The sequence below is a fragment of the Mauremys reevesii genome, linkage group 3 (assembly GCF_016161935.1).
Source record: "Mauremys reevesii isolate NIE-2019 linkage group 3, ASM1616193v1, whole genome shotgun sequence".
NCBI classification, from domain to species: Eukaryota; Metazoa; Chordata; order Testudines; family Geoemydidae; genus Mauremys; species Mauremys reevesii.
In genome coordinates this window covers 79,691,732-79,715,467 of record NC_052625.1, presented here as the reverse complement: position 1 = coordinate 79,715,467, position 23,736 = coordinate 79,691,732, and the positions used below count along the sequence as shown (strand labels likewise).

Below are 23,736 nucleotides of genomic sequence, written 5' to 3'. Positions count from 1 at the left end.
GGAAGGATTAGAGATATCGTGGGCTGGAAACAGCTGCTACTTGCTTCTTCCTGGAAGCACCAGAAATACATGCAATACCTGCTTCTCTGCATAAATCTAGATAGGTCATTAGTTATTTTCCATGCTAACTGGAATCAGAACCAACCGTATTTGTCACCAGAAAAACAAGTTTTACCTGATATATTTTAATATTAAAACTAGAGATGGGCTGGAACCAGAACCACCGACCTGAGCACCTCCAAAATTTGGAGAAGGAAAAGATTTAAAATCTGGGATTGGATCTAAGAGCTGTGCTGCTGTAGCATTTCAAATGTAGACACTACCTATGTCGGCAGGAGGGATTCTCCCATCAGCCTAGGTAATCCACTTCCATGAAAGGCGGTAGCTAGGTCGATGGCAGAATTCTTCTGTTGACTTAATGCTGTCTACACTGGGGGGATAGGTTGGCTTAACTACATCATTCAGGGTTGTGGATTTTCACACCTCTGAGTGATCTAGCTATGCTAATGTAAATTCCCAATGTAGACCAGCCCTACCTAATCTGACTCAGGCCAACATTTAGAGTACTTATAACCGTATATTAGTGTAGTTTTTATGAGTTTGGTGTAAGGTTAAAGGAAAATTGCAGCTATTTTGATTAGTACAACATTGTAAAATATCAGAGTAAGGTGTATTTCATATAAGGAGTGTACTGTGACATCTACTCTTTCTAAAAGCTTTAATTACATTTGTCATTTCTTACATATTCCCTGTAACATCTATGTTGCTGACAAGTGGTATAATTAGGGACAATAAGCAAGATACAAACTATCCAAACATTAGTTTATTTGCTAAGGCCAAATATTCAAACTCAGATGCATAAATTGTGCCAAGAAAACCCAGGTTGTTCATGTAAAACAACCAATTTGCAAACAAGTGCATAGTTACCACTTGGGTAGGTTCAAGCACTAACTTCTTTTAAAATCTGACCATTGGCCTCTATTTTTTTAAATGGCCCATTAGTTTAGTTCAGCTAAAGTAAATATCCTGTTGAAAAATTATTCATGAAGTGCAGTTCATGCTAGAGATGGTCAGTATGTAAGAAATGGGCCTAGATACATTCTTAGAAATCCAGCTTCTGGTTTGCATTCTAGCTACCATGTTCAACAAGCCCAATGAATGCAAACAGTGTTGCAATTACATTTGTATCATGATGTTGTGACACAAAAATCATAATATTGCAATGTGACATCAGCACAGAAGAGCACACATTTCAAGATGTATAGATGACAAGAGACTGCCTGGAAGATATTCTGCCAAGTAAAGCACTGAATCTTGGGACCTATTTCTGAAATTTGGGAAAGGAGGAAAGGCTAGAGAAAAGTGAAAGGATCAGTTAGTGTATGTACAGATGTTTGCATCTGCAACGCGCAGGCACATGTATATGCATATGCAATTTTGTACATGCACATGTGGAAGACGAGAGTTGAACTCTCAAATAGCAAAAAAAAAAAAACAAACAAAAAAAAGGCAAGTAGACAGAAAGGAAGATTTATATTTTCACAGTTTCTCTAATAATGGATATTAAAATGACACGAATAAGAAATAATGGTGTGAAATGTGGCAAATAATCTTACAACTGTAGTAATAAAAACAAAAAAGCTGAAACCGAAAGAATCCTTACTCACAACCTTTCATGTTTTTGTTTGTTCGTTTTATAAAACCCTGATTATGATTGCCTTCCATGCAACATTAACTTTTGAACAGGACAAGATGTTTATCTTACCAATGAAGGAAATTGCCTTTGGATTAATTATGCCACTAGGAAAGAGGTGAAAATCATATTCTTTCCCATCAACGACGACAGTGTGGCCTGCATTATTCCCACCCTGCAAAAGAAAGACACAAACTGATGATTATGACATTATAATGTCTCTCTACTGTTGTAGCTAAACATTTGGTAGTTTGATCGTTATTATTTCTGCATCCATGTCTTATTTTAGTTTTTCAATTATGCCCAGCTTTCCCAAGCACAATAGTCTGGTTACATCTCATACGGATTTTATTAGTTTTGAAATATGAAAATGGGAAACTGCTTGTTTTTGACAGTTTTTGGTCAAACTCTGTTTTTATTATTTTGTTTGTTATTTGGAATTATTCTACAAATGGTTCATATGAACATATTTTAGCCTGCAGATTGCTCACCAGCTCTTTCCAGTGAAACTATTTGCTATTCGATATTTCCACTATGAGATTTGTCTCTCGAAATATATTTGATTGGGTGATAGACTCTAATAGAAAGTCACAGTATGGTTAAACTCCTCAAATCTAAGTCAGGCACCTAGGACAGGATATGAGTAACTCCCAGTTAAGTCACTCAGGCCTTGCAGTTGGAGGATAGGGGGGGAAATTTCAAAAGTGTCTAAGTTGCTAAAGAACCTAAGTCTCATTTTCTAAACTCATTTTCTAAACTTGTCTTAAACTTGCACTTAAAAGCCTAAGTCTAACTGAAAGTGACCCTTGAAAGCTAAGGTCCAGATTTGTAATGGTGTTTAGGCACCAAAACACACCGACAGGTGACTACTGGGATTTTCACAAGTGTCTAGGCATCCAACTCCCAAGTAGTTTGCTCAAGAACCCCACAGGACATTTTTTCCCCTTCAAGGGCTGACCATGGGTGCCTGGAGCCCTCAAGCTATATTAATTGTGTTATAGGATGTGTATTCAGTATTACAGTCTCAGAACATTCAAAACCCATGAGTAAGGGCCCCAGAATCATGGGATTGATTTAAAAATCATGAGATTTAATAACTATTAAATAAATAAAGGTTAGATTCTCTTTTAATTGCCTTCTGGGTTTTGAGCCTCTAGGATGCACTCAGGTCACATTTGCAAGCTTTTCTCCACAACCATGAGGGCCAAAAACTTGTTTCTTTTAATGAAATCAGAGATTTTCAGGTAATTCTATAGCTCTAGAAAATGGGGCTTTAATAAAAAACATCAAATATCACAAGACTTGTGACAAAAGGGCAAGAGTTGACAACACTGTGTATTCATTTCTACCTGGCTTATATTATATGAAAGAAAAATTAGGTATTTTAGTTTATTTTAATGCACTTTTATGTATATTCGTATGTACATAATGTTACTGTTATGTTACTTATTTTTACTTGTAAGTTATGTGGAATTTCAGTAAATTCCAGCCCAAAGGCTGCCTTCTTCAATACATAATTTTATTTAAAACTTTTCCAGTTTTAAAGATTTTGGCATTTAGGCCTATCTGTGATATTGTATTCCTGTATCAAACTTCAACCACCTCTGCAATTTACAGCACAACAACATGCCTCACATTAGCTCTTCTCATCCTCCCAATACAGTTTTAAAATATTGACAGAGAAAGAAAGAAAAAGGAGAACATGGAGGCGGGGGGATGGGAAAGCATGATGGAGGAGGAAAAAGAGAATGGTGGTGCATTGAGAGCCTTTGGCACGGGGGGAAAGGAAGTACATGCAGAGCTCCTGGTTTGGGGGAAAAGAAGGGACTGGGGAAGTGGAGGAGGCATACAGAGCCCCTAGCATGGGGAAATGTGAGTGCACGGAGCCCCTGGCATGCAGGAATAATGGGGACCCTGGCTGGCATGGAGGGAAAAGGAGATGGGAGGGGAAAAGGGAGGCACACTGAGCGCCTAGTATGGGGGACTGGCGGGCACCCAGAGCCCCTTGCTTTAAGAGGCGCGAATCCTGGGGGAGGGAGAGCGGGGGGGCACACATAGAGCCCCTAGCATGTGAGTGGATTGCAGGGAGTCCCTTAACAGAAGGGGATGCGAGGGTCACACACAGGGAGCTTGTAGGGTGGAATGGTGGGATACTAGGAGCCCCTGGTGCATGCAATGAGCTTGGCCTATAGAAGCTACGAGGTGTGCAACTCCTACTTTTATATATTTTTTAAATGCTAAGATGTTGAAATCAGAACAAATGTTTCAATCTTCTAAAGCCTAATGAGCTCATCGTTAGTATGATAAATAAATACAAATACACACAGCTTGAGACCTGAGCAAAGCTTCTGACCTGTGAAAGAATATACACAAAATATTTCTAAAGTTAATATCCTTAACTGCAGCTCTGTATTTCATACTTGTCAGACTTGTAAAGTTAAATAATTCTTGGTTGTAAATAGAACCCTTCTTCCCCTAGAACAAAACGCCAAAACTGGGCTGCAGAAGATGGGAAGAAAACAACATATTCAAAGTTTGTTACAGCCCATTCACTCAAAGTCCTAAACAGGATAATTAGACAACCTCATGAAAATGAGCAGAACCGAGGAATTAAAACCAGAACAGCATAAGATGTCTCTCATCTTTAGCCCTTCTCTTCTGCAGAAGTGTAGTGATGTTCCTGTGGGGAGTAACATGACCTAAGGACATGAACATTGGTTTTCTGATATCTGTAAATAAGTTAGTAACAGCTAGCCAGTCACACAACAAATGAAATAAAACTTGATCTTAATTTTCAGCTGTTTTCGTCTAATGATTATATCAGATAATACATTTAGTAGATTTTATAGATGATATTGGAAATTAGGCTTGTTTTCTTAGGAAGCTTTGGTAACTTTAAACCTGACGTTCTCGTTCTGTATTTATAATCCAGGTGGTCCTGACATGATCTCATTGGTACCCAAAGGAGAGGCCTAAATTTAAAACAGCTGTGTCACTATGTTGTTCTAAATCTATAATGATCTGATGTACCGTATATATATTTATTGCTACTATGAAAATATGACTCGGGGTGAGTATCACCACAAGCACCAGAACTGCTAAAAGAACTAATTTTAAGTTTTGATACTGTGCCATTACTTACACAAAGTTTAAATTCCTTTTATTGGATAGCTATAGAAACAAGTGCTAAGAGAAGATGGCACCCTCTCCTTCATGGGTTTTAGTAGTAATGTAAGCCTAGTGGGATACATCAGCTAGGTGGCAGTGCACTTCCTCTCTTCTCTTCGCTTGCACAGCCTGTTATCGATCGGTATGAAAAGGCTGACAAGGCATCTATGTGGATTGGGATTTCCACACGAGCTAGATCACCCTGGATCTCTTCACGTAATCTCCCCTGGAATTGATAGAGCTGGGCTGATTCATTCCATTCTGTATCAGAGCCGAATTGCCAAACATGGGTGGTGGAGGAGCCAGTCAGTCCCTGTTCTGGCCATAGTTTTCACAGGGCTTCTTCCACCAAACAAGCGTGGTGGGGGTCATCAAAAATAAAGGAGAAGGTGTCCCAGTATGACAATGTTGGGCTCTGTCGTTCCACTAGGGTGAAGCCCACTGCAGTACCTCTCCCATCAGGAGACTTTGGCCTGGTCAGTGGAGAAGAACTGGGGCCAGAGCAGGAACAGCAGGCAGTAGAAACAAAAGTGAAACTGTTTGAACAGCATATTCCAGAAGTCTTGAGGTCTTTCTGAGTGTAGCCTTCATTGATTTGAGATCTACCATACCTTTCTCTCACTAGAAGGGAAAACTTATAATGGCAGCAAGCCGTAAAAGAGACCCAGTTTGGAAATATTTTAATGAAGTTCCTCTATCTGTGGGTAAGACAAGCATGCATGTAAAATGCAAACAGTGCAACAAAGAAATGCAAGGTCTGGTTGCCCGAATGAAACAACATCATGAGAAGTGTTCCTTCTCAGGAGGAAGCTGCGTTGAAGATGATGAAAGGAACATGTCTGAACATGAAAGATCTTCAGGTTGGTAAACTTTTTTATTTCATACTTCTTTGTTAAGGGGTGCCTGTCTTCCTTCTGGACTATTCTTGAATTCTCATGTTTGAGCAAAAAATATAGTTGTTACTCTATGGTACTATCATTTTAGATGCAGTTGTGAAAAAAAAAGAGCTGAAATAGGCAGATCTTCCTTTTACAATTGCACCTTTAAAGTAGTACGGAGTGTCAGTGAATGCAATGAGTAATACTAAATGAGCATTATGGTAATGTTAATTAAAAAACTGCATTGACTTATTTTGTTTAGGGGAATCCATCCTCAACATACAGGATTCTGAAGACTATCCACCTTCAAGATCACCATCATTTTCTATAGTTTCAGAGTTATCTGCCAATGATAGTGTTTCAGTCACATCATGTATGTCACATAGCCACAGTATATCACCTGTAGCAAAAAGAAAAAAAAATCTCCATCATCATCCAGAAACAACCATAGATAAGTTTGTGATAAGAACCAGCAGATTACAAAAGAGGTAATTGATGAAAAATTGCCCCATTTGTTTATGCAACAAACTCTCCTTTCCGTATGATTGAGAACCCACACTTCATTAGCATGGTTCAGTCATTAAGACCAGGATACAGTCCACCCAACAGAGAAGATGTCGTAGGCAAATTGCTGGATAAAGTGTATGAAAGAGAAATCGAGCAGTGTGCAAAAGGTCTAGAGGGTAAAATTGTTAACCTGAGTCTTGATGGGTGGAGCAATGTCCACAATGATCCTGTTGTATGTGAATGTCTTCCTTACAGAAACAATTGATACATCAGGAAATGCACACACAGCAGAATACTTACAAGAAGTAGCAGTAAAAGCTGTAATAAACTGTGCAAAAATTCAAATGTCTAGTACACAGCTTCACACAGACAATGCTGCAAATGTAGCCGAGATGAGAAGAAAGAAGAGAGTACCAAGCTAATAACATATGGTTGCAGTGCTCATTTGATGCATCTTCTAGCCAAAGACTTCGGTGTTCCAGAAATAAAGGCTAATGTTGTTGAAATTGCAAAATACTTCCGTAACAACCACTTTGCAGCAGTTGCTCTGAAAAAAAGTGGGAGGAACCAAGCTAACTCTCCCACAAGACGTGCGATGGAACTCAGTAGTGGACTGTTTTGAGCACATATCAAGAACTGGCTTAATCACAAATGACAGTTTGTGAACAAAATTGTGAAAAAATAGATGGTACTGTCACAGCCAAAGTTCTCAACTTTGGCCTTAAGAGAAATGTTGAAAACAAGCTGAGTACCCTGAAGCCTATTTCTGTAGCCTTGAACAAAATGCAGGGAAATAGCTGTTTTATTGCTGATGCTGTTGAAATTTGGAAGGAACTGAGTGAAATCTTAAAAAGAAAAATGTGCATGACAGAGTTAAATTACAAGCATTAAAAAAAAAACAAATGAATGGGACAAGTACTATATCCAGCTCATTTTTGTGTAAATATTCTCAATACTCAGTACCAGGGTCAAATCTTAACTGCTGAAGAAGAGGAGTTGGCTATAACATGGACATCCAACAATCATCCCTCCATAATGCCAACCATAATAAACTTCAGAGCTAAGGGTGAACCATTCAAGAAATATATGTTCGCTGATGATGTTTTAAAGAAAGTCACACCAGTGAACTGGTGGAAGTCACTTAAGCACTTGGATTCAGAGACTATTGAAGTGATGATCTCACTTCTAACAGCAGTTGCTTCTTCTGCTGGTATAGAAAGAATATTTTCTTCTTTTGGACTAATTCATTCCAAATTGAGAAATCATTTGGGACCTGAAAAAGCAAGAAAGCTTGTTTTTCTTTTCCAGATTATGAATAAACAGGAAAATGAAGGTGAAGATGACTAAGTTAGCTGCAGAAGCTAATATTTTAAGTTTCTCATGTTGACCTGTGTGACATTGTCAATTTTTTTTTAAGATTTCATTTAACTATTTTAGTTAAAAACAATTTTAACAAAAACAAACCTGATTTTAAAAAACCTGAATAACTAAATTCAAAAATTCATATGCTTGTTTTGTTAAAATATTATATGTTTGCTGTTGAAGAAAAATCCAGAATATTTAACATTGTTGTTTTAGTTAAATAAAACAATTCAAATGTCTGTCTGGTGATGTTCTCCTCCTAATACAGCATGGCAAGAAAATCCTCCAAATATTAACAATTAACCTGTTGAATTTGAGATAGTTCACCTCTCAATTACTTCATAAATGTCTGCTTCAATTACCTTTGGTAAATGAAATAACCAAACAATCATTCATTTTCTGATATAGCTGTAAAACGAATCTGAAAAGTTTTCAAAATAATTCACTTAAAAAATGTATAGTGTGTACCTTCTAAAAATGAAACCTACATCTATCTCTGATTGTGAAGAATATGTATTAAGGTTATAATAACCAACAAGAATGCACTTTTATGTAGAAATCCATGATTAAATCAAGTCTTCCTGACTATGATTTAAATCATGATTTAAATTTTAAATCAAATCCACCCTGCTATTTACTAATGCAGTCCTGAACAACCCAAGTGCCAGTTGTATATGCCCAGAGCCTGTAAACCAAACATTACCATACTGAGAATCCTGGCCTTGACTCTGCGAACACTTAAACATGTGTATAATTTTACTGCCATAAGCAATCCCCACTGAATTCTCATATGAGTAAAGTCACACATATGCTTATGTGTTTACAGGACTGGTTCCTTGAATGTGAAACTGACTATAAACAAAAGCGAAAAGATTTCTTTGATTTTCATTGCCAATGATGAAACATATGCAAATAGTAAAGAAACAAGACAGTCAAAATTAAACAGGATTTTAAAAATTCTTTCCATTTTTATAATCTATAGTGTTACTATTAACACAAGCTACAATGATTTATTCACAATATATGATTAAGTTGATAGAATCTTTTTCAAATGTTGTCCTCTAAATAGCAAATTTGTAATCAAGATTAGCACTTTAAATATTTTATTTGGAAAAATACCACTTAAAGCACCTTAAGCTGTCTACTTCTACTTTTTTGCCACTCAAATATAAAAAATTGCTATTCTGATTTTATTTTTCCCTTCAAAATGATTAAAGTCTTCCCTCAACCACCACCCATTAAGACCCGAATCCTCCAGCCATATATGCACTGTGCTTAACTTTATTACCATCTGTGGTGGTAGTAGTGACAGCAGTAAAATTAAGCAGGATTTGGGCCTAAATAAAGTGTGTGTCCAGATCCAGTCTTAAGCTTTTCAAGCCAATTCCCTACCCCACTCTCCTAAAGTGGTTCTAAAACCAGGGTATACACTGCTGCCTATAAAAGTTTACAGAGAAACTTGTGGAGGAACCTTAAGTATATTCATCTGAATGCACATTCATTAGTCTCCATTTGTAGGGAAAACCTCCCAAGGTGATTCAAGATCCAGCAGCTTACCATACCAACTGAAAATACTTTACCCACATTCTTAATATTTAACTCATGTGTCAAAGTTTATTTACTTAACATATTTAATTAGGAAATGTCCTTGGGGTTATCTCAGTTTCAAGGATATCAGTGCTTTTCACTGCTTGCCCATTGTGCATTTTAAAACAGAAACATTTCATATAACCTGTTAACTGAGCTGAACTTGTATGAATACAATCAGAATAAAATGTATAGATTTATTATAACAGTTAAAAGATAACGGAGAGACAAGGTGGGTGAGGCAATATCTTCTAATGAGCCAACTTCTGTTGGAAAGAGACAAGCTTTCCGTCTATACAGAGCTCTTCCTCAGATAAGCATTAGTATGTATATTTGCATAAACACTTTCATGATTCATGCTTTGACTATCTTTTTTTTAAGTAAATAAGATTATGTATATTTGGATACAATGTCCACATTCTTTAGTTTATACTAAACAAATCTCTGTGTTTTGAGCCTCTTTGAACTATAATCTATTTAGTATTCGACCAAATCAGAAATAAATCTAAGCAAAGCAGTGTAACAAGTTCCATAACCACACAGAAACACTTCAAGTGGCTACTTCCTTTCTCTATTTTCACTATATATGTTCTATTTCAAAAGATTTTTAAAAGGCCTTTCAAGTAATTCTGTAGGAAACAAGATCTGCCCATCCAAAACACATGGCCGCAAAACTGAAGAAAACTCCTAAGATTTCTTAGAAGCAGCAAAGAATCCTGTGGCACCTTATAGACTAACAGACGTTTTGCAGCATGAGCTTTCGTGGGTGAATACCCACTTCTTCGGATGCAAGCAATCTTCGGATTCTTTGCTGCTTCTACAGAACCAGACTAACACGGCTACCCCTCTGATACTTAAGATTTATTAGTGACCAGTCTCTGAACTTTGAACTAGTTAGTAATTTCTCCCTTACACAGTAACAAAACTGGAACAGAATTAAATCCATTAAGTGCAAGTGGTCAACTGAGTGGAAATGGCTGCTAAACGAAAGATCTTGGGACCTGCTACATATAATCACAGAAATGTAGGGCTCCTGCAGAACCCAGCCCGATGAATTTTCCAAAGAGGAAGCATCCATGGATCATGAGGACACAGTGCAAGGAGGGGAGAGGGCAGGCCACCGGGAAACTCTAGCTGCTCCGACCTCTGGTCACCTTAGGCAATCATCTGACACCTGCTGCATGCATCCCCTCCCCAGCCAGCCGATGGGCCGCTAGCAGACGGCAGCAGACGCCTTGCTCAGACACGGCCCATGCCTGTCTGAACATCGGGATCTTGTGTCTCTTATCATGAACAGTCAGCTATTTATATTTATAGTTCAGGACTTTTTCTTTCCCAGTGACATTTCAATGTGCAACCAGAGGAGGGGGAAGGGTCCCAGCTCGGTCCTGGGGAAGAACCACACCTCCTCCTCGAGCACAGAGGCAAGGGAGAGAAAGTAAAACAGGGAATGAGAGAGTGGGGGAAAGGAGGAGAGAGAAACAATGAGAATGTGCTGAAAAGAAAAGAGGAGAAAGAGAGAGAGATGGCAGAACGAGATTGCAAAGACAGAGATGGCAGAACGAGATTGCAAAGACAGAGAGAGATGGTAAATTAGGGAGACTGGGAGAGATGGCAAAGAGATGGCAGAAACAGAGATAAAGATATCAGAGATAGATATCAGAGATGGAGAGATGGCAGAGACAGAAAGATAAAGATATCAGAGATAGATATCAGAGATGGCAGAGACAGATAAAGATCAGAGCTAGATAAAGAGAAATATCAGAGATAGTCAGAGATAGACAAATAAAGAGAAAGCATCATTGACAGATAGATGATAAGATAAGATAAGATTAAAAAAACTGGAGATAGAAAGAGAAAAGGGGGAGACCGAAAGGCAGATAAGAGGGAGGAAGAGAAAAGGGATCCGGGAAAAGGAGAGGAGAGAAGATGCCAGAGGGGTGAAAAGACAGAACAAGAGCCAAAGAAAAGCGAGACCAAGAGAAACGGAAAATCGGAGCGAAGAGAACAGTAAAGGCACCAGGGTAAACACGCCAGGAGCCCAGCAAGTCGCCAAAGAGCAGAAGAGAGCCGCGGAGCCAACCCCCTGCGAGCCACCATGGCCCCGCTCCCCGGCCGCCGCCGCCGCCCTGCACCCACCTGGCACCTGCAGACGATATCCGCCTCGGTGGCCAGCAGGTCAACCAGCTTCCCTTTGCCTTCGTCCCCCCACTGCGCCCCCAGCACCACGGTCACTCTGCTGCCGGCCGGCTCGGTGCGCGCGCGCTTCAGCCCCCCGCTGGGGTGCGCGGCGCGGCCGTTGGATGCCCGGCTGGCGGCCATGGGGCCTGCCTGGCTCGCTCAGCGCCGCCCGCCCGGAGCCCAGCTGTGTGCGCCCTACCCCGCCGGCCGGGCCCGCCGCCCCTTTAGCCGAGCCCCGAGCCGCCCCGCGCGCTGACGCGCGAGCCGCCTGCCCATGGCCCGGACCGCGGGAGGGGCGGGGCGGGCAGTGAGGGGCACACGGACTCGAGACCGGCTCGGGACAGACACACACACACACGGGACTGTTCCTAGACACACTACACCGACACACACATACTCCAGGGTTGTGTTACTGGACACACACACACTCTCTCTCCCTCCAGCCTGAGGCATCAGGGGTTGTGTTACTGGGGACACACACCTACTCCTCTCCAGCCTGAGGCATCAGGGGTTGTGTTACTGGGGACACACACTCTCTCTCCCTCCAGCCTGAGGCACAGGGGTTGTGTTACTGGGGACACACACTCTCTCCCTCTCCAGCCTGAGGCACCAGGGGTTGTGTGTTATTGGACATACACACTCTCTCCCTCTCCAGCCTGAGGCACCAGGGGTTGTGTTACTGGGGACACACACTCTCTCCCTCTCCAGCCTGAGGCACCAGGGGTTGTGTTACTGGACACCCCCCCCACACACACACACACATACTCCTCTCCAGCCTGAGGCATCAGGACTGTCACTGGACACACACATACACACACACACTACAGACTGAGGCACATGAGGCTATGTCACTGGGGACAGGGGCATCATTTCAGGCAAATACTGTCTGTGGGAGGAGGGTGATAAGGGTGAGTCAGCATATATAACGTTATAAATGATTCTATTATATCCTGAAAAGGCTGGAGTGGTGGTGGTGGAGCCAAAAGTAAATGTGGACCTATTCAAAGTCAGGGGAGGGGGGACTAAATGTCAGAAGGGCAACTGCCACCTTTCCCCATAGCAAGTGACATCCCTGACTGGGGACAGACAGACACTCCAGCCTGTGGTAGACAGGGCCAGAGGTGCTGGAACTAGAGGTGTGGGGGGTGTTGCCGCACCCCTTAGCTTGAAGTGGTTTCCATTATATACAAGGTTTACAGTTTGGTTCAATGGCTCTCAACACCCCCGCTATACAAATTGTTCCAGCACATTAATACCTGAGACGCAAGGGATTGTGTCAGTGTACGTGTGTAGGTTGGGAGGGAATGGACATAACAGCTTTTGGCTTGAGACACATGGGGCTATGTTGCTGAGGGAAAGCTGGATGGAAGAGCACAGAACACGTTCCAGTCTCATGCACCTGGTTCTCCATCATTGTGTGGGTGTGGCTTGGTGTATATTGAATACTAAACTTTCTTGGTCACATGGACCCATATGAATTTGTAGGATCTGGTGGATGGAGCACACAATCTTCACACTTTCTATAGAAATTACAAGACTCCTAGTATATTTAGAACTCTTTAGGCTCATATGCACACACACAATCTTGTCTACACTGAGGTTTTTCCTCAAAGTCTTCTGCCTAACAATAATAGTTAAGGAAGTTGAGATTGAAATTAATTCCCTACCTGTCAAAGCATTCAAGAAAAGATGAGAGGAGTGTAACAGACATGGAGCTGATATGTAATGATGTATAGAAACAATCATTTGATGAACATGATATGTGACTGGTCAGTGAGGGGAAGGTATTGTATATTGAATTACTAGACTTTCCTGTATGAATGCTTAATAGGGGACTACAGGAAGAATAAACAGGAAGGCAACACAATGGTTTCAGATAAGCAACATCCCAGCAAACACTGGGGGACAGTTACCAAACAATGGCAGGGTTCCAGGCTCTGACTAGGCAGAAGTGACGCAGCTGTTATATCAGGCTTGGAGGCTAGAGATCAAAAGAACACTAAACAGTTAAAAAACCTTCTGAGGAAAAGAAGGGGGGTGAGTTGCCAGGGGCTGTGCAGGGTGTTGCCAGTGAACTCTGACAGGGACACAAGCTGACAGAGAGGGGGCTCTGTGGAAGAGTCTTAGGAATTAGTCCTTCCAGGGTTCCCATGAGTGAGATGGTTAGATACCTTGTAAGCAGACATATATATAGGGTGGTTCATTGTTTTCAACATATGTTTTCTCTGAAATTCTTTTGTTGTAAATAAATGATACTTTGCTTTCAGAAAGCTGTTTGGTCACTGATTAGAACTGTCATTGCCCTGGAAGATACAGGACTGCAGGGTCTGTGTCTAGGTCAGACCAGCTGAGATAATCACAGTTAGTACTAAGGGACTGCAACCCAGAGCCCGGTCTGATAGTGAGAGAACCATATGATTCCACCCTGGGAGACAGGTGACCTCTAGAGGCCTGAGACCTAAGGGGTGTGCTTAGAGAAACCAGGAGGGCTCAGTTTAGTAAAAGAATTACCGTGACCATTTTTTTCTTAATAGAAAACAAAACATATACAACAGGCAACTTTGTTTAGCATTGTACTGAGATGAACAAAGACAAAATATGCATCAAGTACAAATAGAAAACAATACAATGTATACCTATTTTTAAACAATGCTCCATTAATAAACAGTCAAGATTCTATTTTACATTATATTTCAAAGTACTAATTATCAGACACTCAGTTTCTGTGTCTTGTTTCCTGCAGCCTATTCTTTGTACTTTTTCACCACACTACACTTTATCACTGCAAATCAATGATCAAAGAGGAAACAAGAAGCAAACAACAAAACTACATTTCCCTTCAACTGGTTTCACTTGCAGCTTGGATTCTTCCACCATTGTAAGTAGTAGATAAGGGTGGGCAATTAGTCACACTTCTCCAATTGATACGGACCATTTTGACATCTGTGAGCTTATTATTTAAGGAACAAAAGCTGAAGTCCTTTCTTGCTGAAGACAATTGGAATTTTGCCTAAGGGCTGCAGAATTCGGCCCTCATTAAAAAATTAACACTGCTTAAGAAACTGGTTTTGGGGTTTGCTTCTGCAGCTCTAGAAGTCAGTGACTGGTTTGAGAGCACAAAGATGTCAGAATAGGCCCTTATAATTCAGTGGAACTTCTGTACCATACGTTGAACTCTGTATTGCTTTTCATCAATTTAATGGAATTCTACTTTCTGCTACTAGTTTTTGTATAAAAATAAGTTGAATATAAGTTACCACCAGATGTGTGTTGCTTACACTTGTCATTAGACAGTCCGATATGAAAGACATTCTTTCAATATTGGCAATACAAGACATGTAATTAAATTAGTTCATATAAAATTCTAACTAATAAGGCACAAAAGAAATAATAGGAAAGTGCACATATGCATGTTTTCATTAAAATAAGCTCATCTTTCTCCCTTGATTAACTAAAGCAAAACAAATATTTCAGCATCTACACATAATATATAGACTAGTTCCTTGAAGCAAGCTGGTGTGATGCACTTCAACAATGTAACTGTCTGGTAACTTCAGGTAATGGAAGCTGAAGTAACAGAAGCTAAAGAAAAATGAAGCGGCAGAGAAAGAATCTCTTGTCCATTATAAAGCATCAAAAATAATGCAAATAAAATCACTTATGTCTGAGATTTCAATAGTAGCCTAAAAGAGCTAGGTACCTAAATTCTTTTGACATTCAAAGGGAGCTAGCTAGGGTGACCAGACAGCAAGTGTGAAAAATCGGGATGGGGGAGGCAACAGGAACCTATAAAAGAAAAAGACCCCAAAATCGGGATTGTCTCTATAAAATCAGGACATCTGGTCACCCTAGAGCTAACTTCCTAACTCCCTTGGGTTTCTTTGAAAATCCTAACTTATATCTTTTTAGCATTGTGCAATGGAAGACTGGAGTTTAATAGTTGTAGCCACATTGCAGGTGCAGTTGGATCTGTACTCTTACCAGTTTCAGTAGGTGAGGTTTTGGGAACAATTTCTGGCTCAGACTTGTTCCTAGTAGTTTTCCATAGCTGAAAGCCTTTCCTTATATCTACTAATAAGGCATCAGTGACACATGCTTCTGGTCTCACATCTCCTTTTTGAACTATAAAGAATGAGATTATAATACATATCAAAATACTTTGATGCAGTGCGCTCTGAAATCCTGAGAGACAGCTACAGCTAAGGGCCTGTCTGTCATCTGCAGACATGTGATCCTCAATTATATGCACAGATACAGAAACCAGATATTGGCTTGAAGGAACTTGTGACAGTCATTTGTGTCAGTAAATCAAAGATTAAGGTCCCAATCCTGCAAAGACTTATGCACTTAATTAACTTTATACAATATGAGTAGTCTCATTGACTCCAATAGAACTACTCACTGAGCAAAATTAAGCATGTGCTTAACTCTCTGCTGGATCAAGGCCTAAGAATCTGGTCAGTACATGCTAATAGGACTTCACCTAATCCATTGCCATCCAATTTTTCCTCTTTAAAACAAAAATCTAGTTCATCTACTTAAAAACAAACAAAAAACCCAAAACACCATTACCATGATTCTAAAATGTCTAGGTGTATACATAGGATGGGAGTTTTCAGAGGAGTTTAAATAAGACAAACACCCAGGTTCTAACTTTATCAGAGCTGATAGTCCCCCAGCTTACTTTAATAAAACTCAATGTGAATAGGAATTGCAGCTAAGAATGCCCACAAGTGCTGAAGTAGCTAGGCACAATTTTCTGCAATAAATATTGAAGAAGAAACTGCAGTCAAGATTTCCAACTCATGTTTGAGTTATCATAGAATAGGGTTAGAAGGGACCTCAGGAGGTCATCTAGTCCACCCCCCTGCTCAAAGCAGGACCAATTCCCAACTAAATCATCCCAGCCAGGGCTTTGTCAAACCTGACCTTAAAAACCTCTAAAGAAGGAGATTCCACCACCTCCTAGGTAACCAATTCCAGTGCTTCACCACCCTCCTAGTGAAAAAGTTTTTCCTAATATCCAACCTAAACCTCCCTCTGCAACTTGAGACCATTATTCCTTGTTCTGTCCTTGTTCTGTTATACCCATATAGGATGAAATTCACCTTGATGCATTGGGCCAACGCCACTTGAGTCCTTATTAAACCCAATTTGGAGAGTTTAAATGGTGCAGAGGGCCTTGTGCTGTCTCTCTGCATGGCGGGTAAATTTCACTCTTAATTTTATATTTAAGTAACTTTCCAATATATTAAATTACTTTTCTATTTACAGTAAAATGTAGATTATTCTAATTAGTAAGACTATATTAAATATTAGTTTACATTAAATGTACTGTTACATGCTAACGACACAACATATTGGAAATACAGTCTGTCCAATGACAATCTTGGCCCTCTTGTGGTTGGTTATCAAAATTCAGATTTTTCTTTAGAAGTTTCTAAAGATCAATAACTGGAACAGATGATATTAAAACGAATAGGACTAAAGAAGAACTGAGCTTTTTGGTCACAGATTCTTACTCAGAGCTTGTTGAAAATGCAAAATGTGTGTGTGTGAACATCCAATCAAACATTTACATGAATCCTGCTCGCTGTGCTAATACGCAAACCTTCATGTAAAATGAACTTAAAATATGAATGGAATTTTAAATTTACACATGCACACGTTTACACTAAAAATGCATATCACTTAGGTGCATACTTAAGTTTAAGAATGCAAGTCATCCAGTTCCTATTCCGCAAAGCATGTGCTTAACTTTAAGCATTTGCTGAATCAGAGCCCTAATCAGGGGGAAAAAAAAAAGGAGGAGGAGAATGGGAAGAGTAACATGTGCTTTGCCCAACACAGCTTAGTTTCAAATATTCCTTAACAGACTCATATCCTAAAAAGATGCAAATGAGTGTTAAAAGAAATGCAAAGAAATCAGAAGCCTCCAAACTGAAATTAGCCTCTATTTCTGCTAATGCATTGTTTACCGTGAGTGATTATTTTCAGCTCTAGCCCCATTGTGAGGGGTATAAGAAAAGAGGTGTGTACATTTTTATCATCCTTGTGTGAAAAGGGCTTCAAAATTAGTATTTTTTAAATTTCTTCCATATCTGATGGAATAACTATGCCAAGGACTTAGAAAATTAACCAATGCTTTTTTGGTCACAAATCAGATTGTCCTTTAAAGTAGCAAATAATTCCAAAATACTTTTGTGAGACTTACTGATATTTCCATATTCTCCTTTTTGCCGCTTAGCTTCCTCCTCTTCAAGCAGTTTCTTTCTTTTCTCTGCCTTTGTAGCTTGTTCCTTCCTTTCTTGGTTTTCCTACATCCAAACATCCAGATAGAATGTGAAATAAAACATCTGAGATAAACGTTAACTGGAGAAGAGCTGACGGAGATATTTGCAATTATAAGCAAAAGCTATTCCAAACATGCTTCTTCACTTGATACCCACTGCTGTGGCTCAGTCACTGGGCTGTTGGGATGAGTGGTAGAATGAAGGCTGTTCAGAGTAAACACCGGGTAGGCCTTGCCTACCATGTTTTGAGTCTTGCTATTCAGTAAGATCTTTACTCCCTTCTAAAAATGTATCAGTTTTGCTTACTCACTTTTACACATCGCTAGCTTTACTTCACTGAGGCCAGCCGGTCATTTTAAGGAGAACCCAAGAGATTGGAGCGTCCTTAATTCTTTGTAACAAATAGCGGATTTTTGTATTAGTTTGTTCACCCATTCTCTGCACACCTGCTTGGAGGTGGGGGGAACATAAGCAGGTGAATAGCCCCATTCACTCCTATGCACTGAGATCCAAGGTCTGGGTAGCCGATATATTGGTGTAAAAGGGCCTAGAAGGGAAGGGGAATTCATACTTCCATGCATGGGTGATAAGTTCAAATCACAATGTAGCCCTAATTATTCACAAGTGTAAACCACCTTTAGTGCCTTGATAAATAAATCCCTGAAGGTTTTCATTGTGTTAAACACATCTTGTAATGACAATTTGTTTCGATCTTCACAGAGGTAGTCCGCAAGTTCTGCCTTCTTCTTTTTAATGGCGGCAAGCTCCTCCTCCAGTTCCTTCAAACCGTTTATATGGCCCTGAGACATATTTACAATGCAATTTATTGAGGTTAAAAGCAACATGCATCTCAATTACCCGCAAGTCTCAAGGGGAGGGGCAAAATAGTTAACAAATCAACGCAATAGCGTTTAGAAAATCAGACAGAACTCTAAGTACTGCTTGCTTTGGAAACAGCAATTCATGGAAAGTTAGAACTAGTTACAGTATGCTACTTTACTTGTAATTACATTACTTGTTGTTTTCCTCAAAAATGTGTAACTATTGGGGAACCTCGCCTACCCTTAACACATCATGTAGTCTCACAGTCACAACATGACCACTTGGCATTCTTGGCCAGCATTACATGGCTAAGCAGAAGATTTATGAGGAACATGACTGTCTCCCTGCCCTTAATTAATATTACCCTGCTTTAAGACTCTCTCTAATATGACAGGCTCTGAAGGATGGTGTGATAGCGAATTATTTACTTTGGAGATGTGCAATACATATACAAAGGTTTAGTTTTGTTTAAGATGCACCTACTTTCTAAACATAGGAAGGGCCTGATCCTGTTATGTTAAGTTACAGAGTTAGATTGGACCCATGATAATCAATGCTTATAAATGCATGCAAAAGAACCTTTCTGTTCTTCAGGAATGTGAGCAGTTTTTTCAAGTAAAAAAACCAAACCAAAACAAAAAAACCACAACACAAATAACTCCTCTGCTTTTCTAGAAGATGTCATGCCACAGTGATACATCTGTATACTGTAGAATACTAGGCTTAATTTTAGCTTTTGAGGGGGATTAAATGGACCAGTGGTTCAACCATTTCCATACTGTGACTGCACATAAACTCTGAAAAAGGGTTCAGGACCTTCCTCCCATCTAGGTTTAAAGGTACACCTTCTTCTGACCTGTTTGTGATCTCCTAGAGATATATGACATCTTGGAAGAGGGAAGCATGAGATGGATCAGACCCATGTCACTTACTTGAATAGATTTTCCATACTGTGCTTTTAAATCATCTATTGATGACATGTTATGCTCAATTTTCAAAAGTTTCTTTAAATGGGCATCTGCCTCTGCCTTCATAACTTCAAAGTTGGTTCTGAAAATTCCACAGGAAGGTTGTAAACCAAGAGGATTGCAAACAATATAATGACTAGCCTGTTTTGTTAACAGAGGAAGGATGTAAAATCCCAATCCTGCAAAAGCATCCCAATGGGTGGACTTCTGTGTTCCTGGGGAACCTCAAAAGCATATGTGGCAGCAGCATAGGGGCCCCAACATACCTTCCAGTTTCTGATTATCCCTTCATGGTAGGCAAAGCATTGTATCCACATAACGTGAGGCAGAATTGTACTGTACATCCAAACGTAAACCGCTAAAGCAGCATTAAAGCCACCCCTCCTTTCATATTTACAGATGAAAACCTGGATATCTATTTAAATCAACAGGGTTTTTGGTTTGCAAATTTGTTTTGAAAATTCTCACCGAGTGGCTTAACCCCAATACCATTAAATTAATAAATATATGATGAGCATATTTATACTAACAGTACTCATATTTCAGCTTTAGGTAATGGGATATTTATACTTTACCTTCCAACAGCATTAGCAAGCTACTTCTTCAGAATTTAAGCTAAAACCAAAATGCTCCCTATTTTCTTAAAATTAATACACTCTTTGCATTTAATCGTTTAGCAACTGCTTGACTATGTGAGTCCATCTCCAGATTTACAGTTTCTCTCAGTGACTAGCTGCAAGGAAAACATCAGACTCCTAGAATACCATAGAGTTTCTATGAATGCATATAGTATAAATCAGCACTAATTATAATGTTAATTCTGATGTGGCGTTTCCCTCAATGACTGTGTTCCTCTTTGGATAAATACTTAGTCACTGGGCAAAAGAGAGAAAGAAAATTACTCTGTAATCCAGTGGTTATGGTCACCCCCCTAAAAGGAGAGACCTGGGTCCAGTCTTTCTTTCATTATTTATCCATAGTGGAATAGCTTTAGCAAGAGAAACTGAGGGAGCCCCACCTCAGAATATCCCATGGCTCAGTGGTTCTTGAGAGGTGAGAACCCCCTGTTCACATCCTTTCTTCACTTGTGCCTGAGAAGGGGGAAATGGGACCTGGCTTTCCCATATTCCAGGCAAGTGCTCCAACCACTGAGCTACAAAGTTATAAGGCAGATGGCAGCAACCCTCATCCAGACAGATTTTGAATCGGACCCGATCCAGCAGGATGCCTCTGAGCATGCATACTGGTCAGATCAGGCCTTGCATATGACTTATGCAGCCAAATGCCCAGCTTCCACTGGTTTGTGAAATCACTTTGGGGGATTAGGCAGTCTGCAGCAGTGCACATGCTCAGAGGCAGAATTATAGGCACCTTGGGAAATCTGACTCTGGAAACATAGACTCAGAGCAAGTTTAGGTGTCTACAGGGTTCAACAGGAGTTTTGTGGATTGCAGTAGAGCCAAAACTGGGACTTGAGTGCCTACGTTCCTGTTTTAGGCACCTAAGTCTGGGGTTTATGTGACTAAGTACTTTTATGATTCCCACATTAAAGATTAAAAAAAAAAGGTCATACCCTTCTGCCTTTGAAACACATTCAAGGTCATTGGGAAGCTGTAGTAGATCCGTGTGGTTTTTTTCAACTTCCTAAAATGTAAGTGAAATTTGTTTATTTTGTATGGTGCATTTCCTTATACATGTGGGCACTGAGACACTTAATTTTAAAAAGTGAGAACTGAGAAAGTATGGTTTACATGTATTGGGATAAGTTTAACCCTATTATTACTCCACTGACTTAAACAGTCTCATAGTTGTACATACGGGGAGTATCAGTATATCGGACTCTACTATGTTGTAATCTGATAATTGGTACATATAAGATAAATGCTGCATCTTATAGTAAGTGCTCCATGCTAGATCCTCCACATACCTAACAAGAAACTCTTCTTGAAGCAGATTTCTTGGGCAGAGCCAAAATGCATAGAAGTCAAATCAGAGGTGTATGAGTAAAGTTTTCTTTGAATTGCTCTGACCCTAGTGTGTTCCTATAGATGCTCTCCATTTGTGTTGACAAAGCAACCTGATGACTGTTCTGATTTGCGCTGGTCTATTTCACCTACAAGGGGCAAAAATGCAATCCAGGAATGGCATAGAAAAGGAGCATTCTGAAGACATCTTTCTTCTAACCACACCTCCTTTCCTGCCTTGCCAGCACCAGAGAGAATGTGGGCCATACAAGCCTCTGTTCCGGCTCTATGCCACTTGCAGGATCACCTTTCACTGGGGTGATGCTTGCCAGGGCTTGTGGCCAATGTTCACTAGCCATCCCATGCAATGCAAGAACCTGACCTTCTGTCTCTCACTAATAGAGGACAGAAAATTCATTTCATTTGGCAGATTGGCCCTAGCTTGAGAATAGCATGAATGAAGGTGCAAAGATAGGAGAGACGACAAAAGGAGCAACAAGGAGATATTACATTAAAGAAGCTTTAGAAATGGAAATCATGCCTCCCCAATCGATTAGAATTCTTTGAGGGTGTCAACAAGAACGTGGACAAGGGTGATCCATTGGTATAGTGTACTTGGACTTTCAGAAAGCCTTTGTCAAGGTCTCACACCAAAGGGTCTCAAGCAAATTAAGCAGTCATGGGATAAGAGGAAGGTCCTCTCATGGGTCAGTAACTGGTTAAAAGATAGGAAACAAGGGTAGGAATAAATGGTTAGTTTTCAGAAATTAATTAGCAGGGTCCCCACCCCAAGGACCAGTGTTGTTCCACATATTCATATGGAACAACATATGGAAGCAATGCTGTTCAACATACTCATAAATGATCTGGGAAAAGAGGTACACAGTGAGGTGGCAAAGTTTCAGATGATACACAATTATTCAAGATAGTTAAGTCCAAAGCTGACTATGGAGAGTTATCCAAGGGATCTCACAAAATTAAGTGACTGGGCAACAAAATTGCAGATGAAATTCAAAGCTGATAAATGCAAAGTAATGCATAGTGGCAAACATAATCCCAACTATACATACAAAATGATGGACTCTAAATGAGCTGTTGCCACTCAAGAAGATCTTGGAGTCATTGTGGTGATTCTCTGAAAACATTCACTCAATGTGCAGCAGCAGTCGAAAAAGCTAACAATGTTGGAAACCATTAAGAAAGGGATAGAAAATAAGATCATAAAACCACTATATAAATCTATGATACACCCACACCTTGAATTCTGTGGGCTGTTCTGGTCACCCCATCTCAAAAAAAAAAGATATTGGAATTGGAACACAGAGAAGGGCAACAAAAATGATTAAGGGCATGGTACAGAGGGCATATGAAGAGAGGTTAAAACCTGGGATTGTTCAGATAAGAAAAAGGAGATGACTAAGGGCAGTGGCACATAAGCCAATTGGTGGGGCCCCAGAAAAATGGGAGCCCTCCCTCACACTCTGACAGCTCCACCCAGGCGGCGCTCCTGCCAGTGGGAGCAGGATTGAGACATGGGGCTTGCCTCAGTCCACCTGCCCAGTGCTCCAGCCGCAGGGTGGGACACGGGGCTTGCCCCACTCCACTCCACCCAGCACTCCTGCAAGCCCCTGCACCCCAGAAGGAGCCTCGGGGACTGCAGAAGCAGAAGAGGTGGGGAGAGGCCCCCACTTCTTCTGGTCCAGGGGCCTGCCACAAACCCTCATCTGGCCTCTGACTAAGAGGGCTGATATTTTAGAGGTTTGCCACAATTATGAATGGGTGGAGGAGAAAGTGACTAGGGAATTGTTATTTGCCTTTCACATGAGAACCAGAGGTCATCTAATGAAATTAATAGGCCTTGCAGGTTTAAAACAAACAAGGAAGTTCTTCGTCACACAAATCACCTTGAGCCAGCCTGTAGAACTCATTGCCAGGGGATGTTGTGATAGGCCAAAAAATATAAGTGGGTTCAAAAAAAGAGTAAGTTCCATATGGATGGGTCCATCAATGGCTATTAGCCAATATGGTCAGGATTCCAACCTCATGTTCCGGTATGTCCCCAAGCCTCTGACTACCAAGAAGCTGGCATTGGATGACAGAGGCCAGATCACTTGAGCAAATTCCCTGTTCTGTTCATTCCTCTGAGTATCAGCACTGGCCACTGTCGTACAACAGCATTCTAGGCTAGGTGGACCATTGGTCCTGACCCAGTATGGCCATTTATATGTTAAGTCAAGAATAGGACCTTGGTATAATTTAGATGGTACTGATCCTGTCTCACTGAGATCAATGGCAAGCTCCATTGTCAACAAC

The 23,736-nt window shown here is 40.4% G+C and overlaps 2 protein-coding genes across 2 annotated transcripts in view; both read right to left on the bottom strand.

Annotated features, from left to right (window-relative positions):
• LOC120402197 (adenylosuccinate synthetase isozyme 1 A) overlaps positions 1 to 11,571 on the bottom strand; it is a 30,699-nt gene extending 19,128 nt beyond the window's left edge. The window contains exons 1-2 of the mRNA XM_039532643.1: positions 11,335 to 11,571; positions 1,766 to 1,868 (exon numbers count right to left, since the gene is read on the bottom strand). Coding sequence (XP_039388577.1) covers positions 1,766 to 1,868; positions 11,335 to 11,517 — 286 coding nt within the window. The 5' untranslated portion in view covers positions 11,518 to 11,571. The remainder of the gene's footprint in view (positions 1 to 1,765; positions 1,869 to 11,334) is intronic.
• Positions 11,572 to 14,856: 3,285 nt separating this feature from the next.
• On the bottom strand, positions 14,857 to 21,103 carry LOC120400149 (inverted formin-2-like). Its single transcript, XM_039528542.1, has 6 exons — positions 21,033 to 21,103; positions 19,424 to 19,541; positions 18,305 to 18,469; positions 17,591 to 17,693; positions 15,358 to 15,498; positions 14,857 to 14,958 (listed from the first exon to the last, which is right to left on the bottom strand). The coding sequence occupies exons 2-6, from the start codon at positions 19,523 to 19,525 to the stop codon at positions 14,930 to 14,932; spliced, it is 540 nt and encodes a 179-aa protein (XP_039384476.1). The 5' UTR covers positions 19,526 to 19,541; positions 21,033 to 21,103; the 3' UTR covers positions 14,857 to 14,929.
• Between the last annotated feature and the right edge of the window lie 2,633 nt (positions 21,104 to 23,736).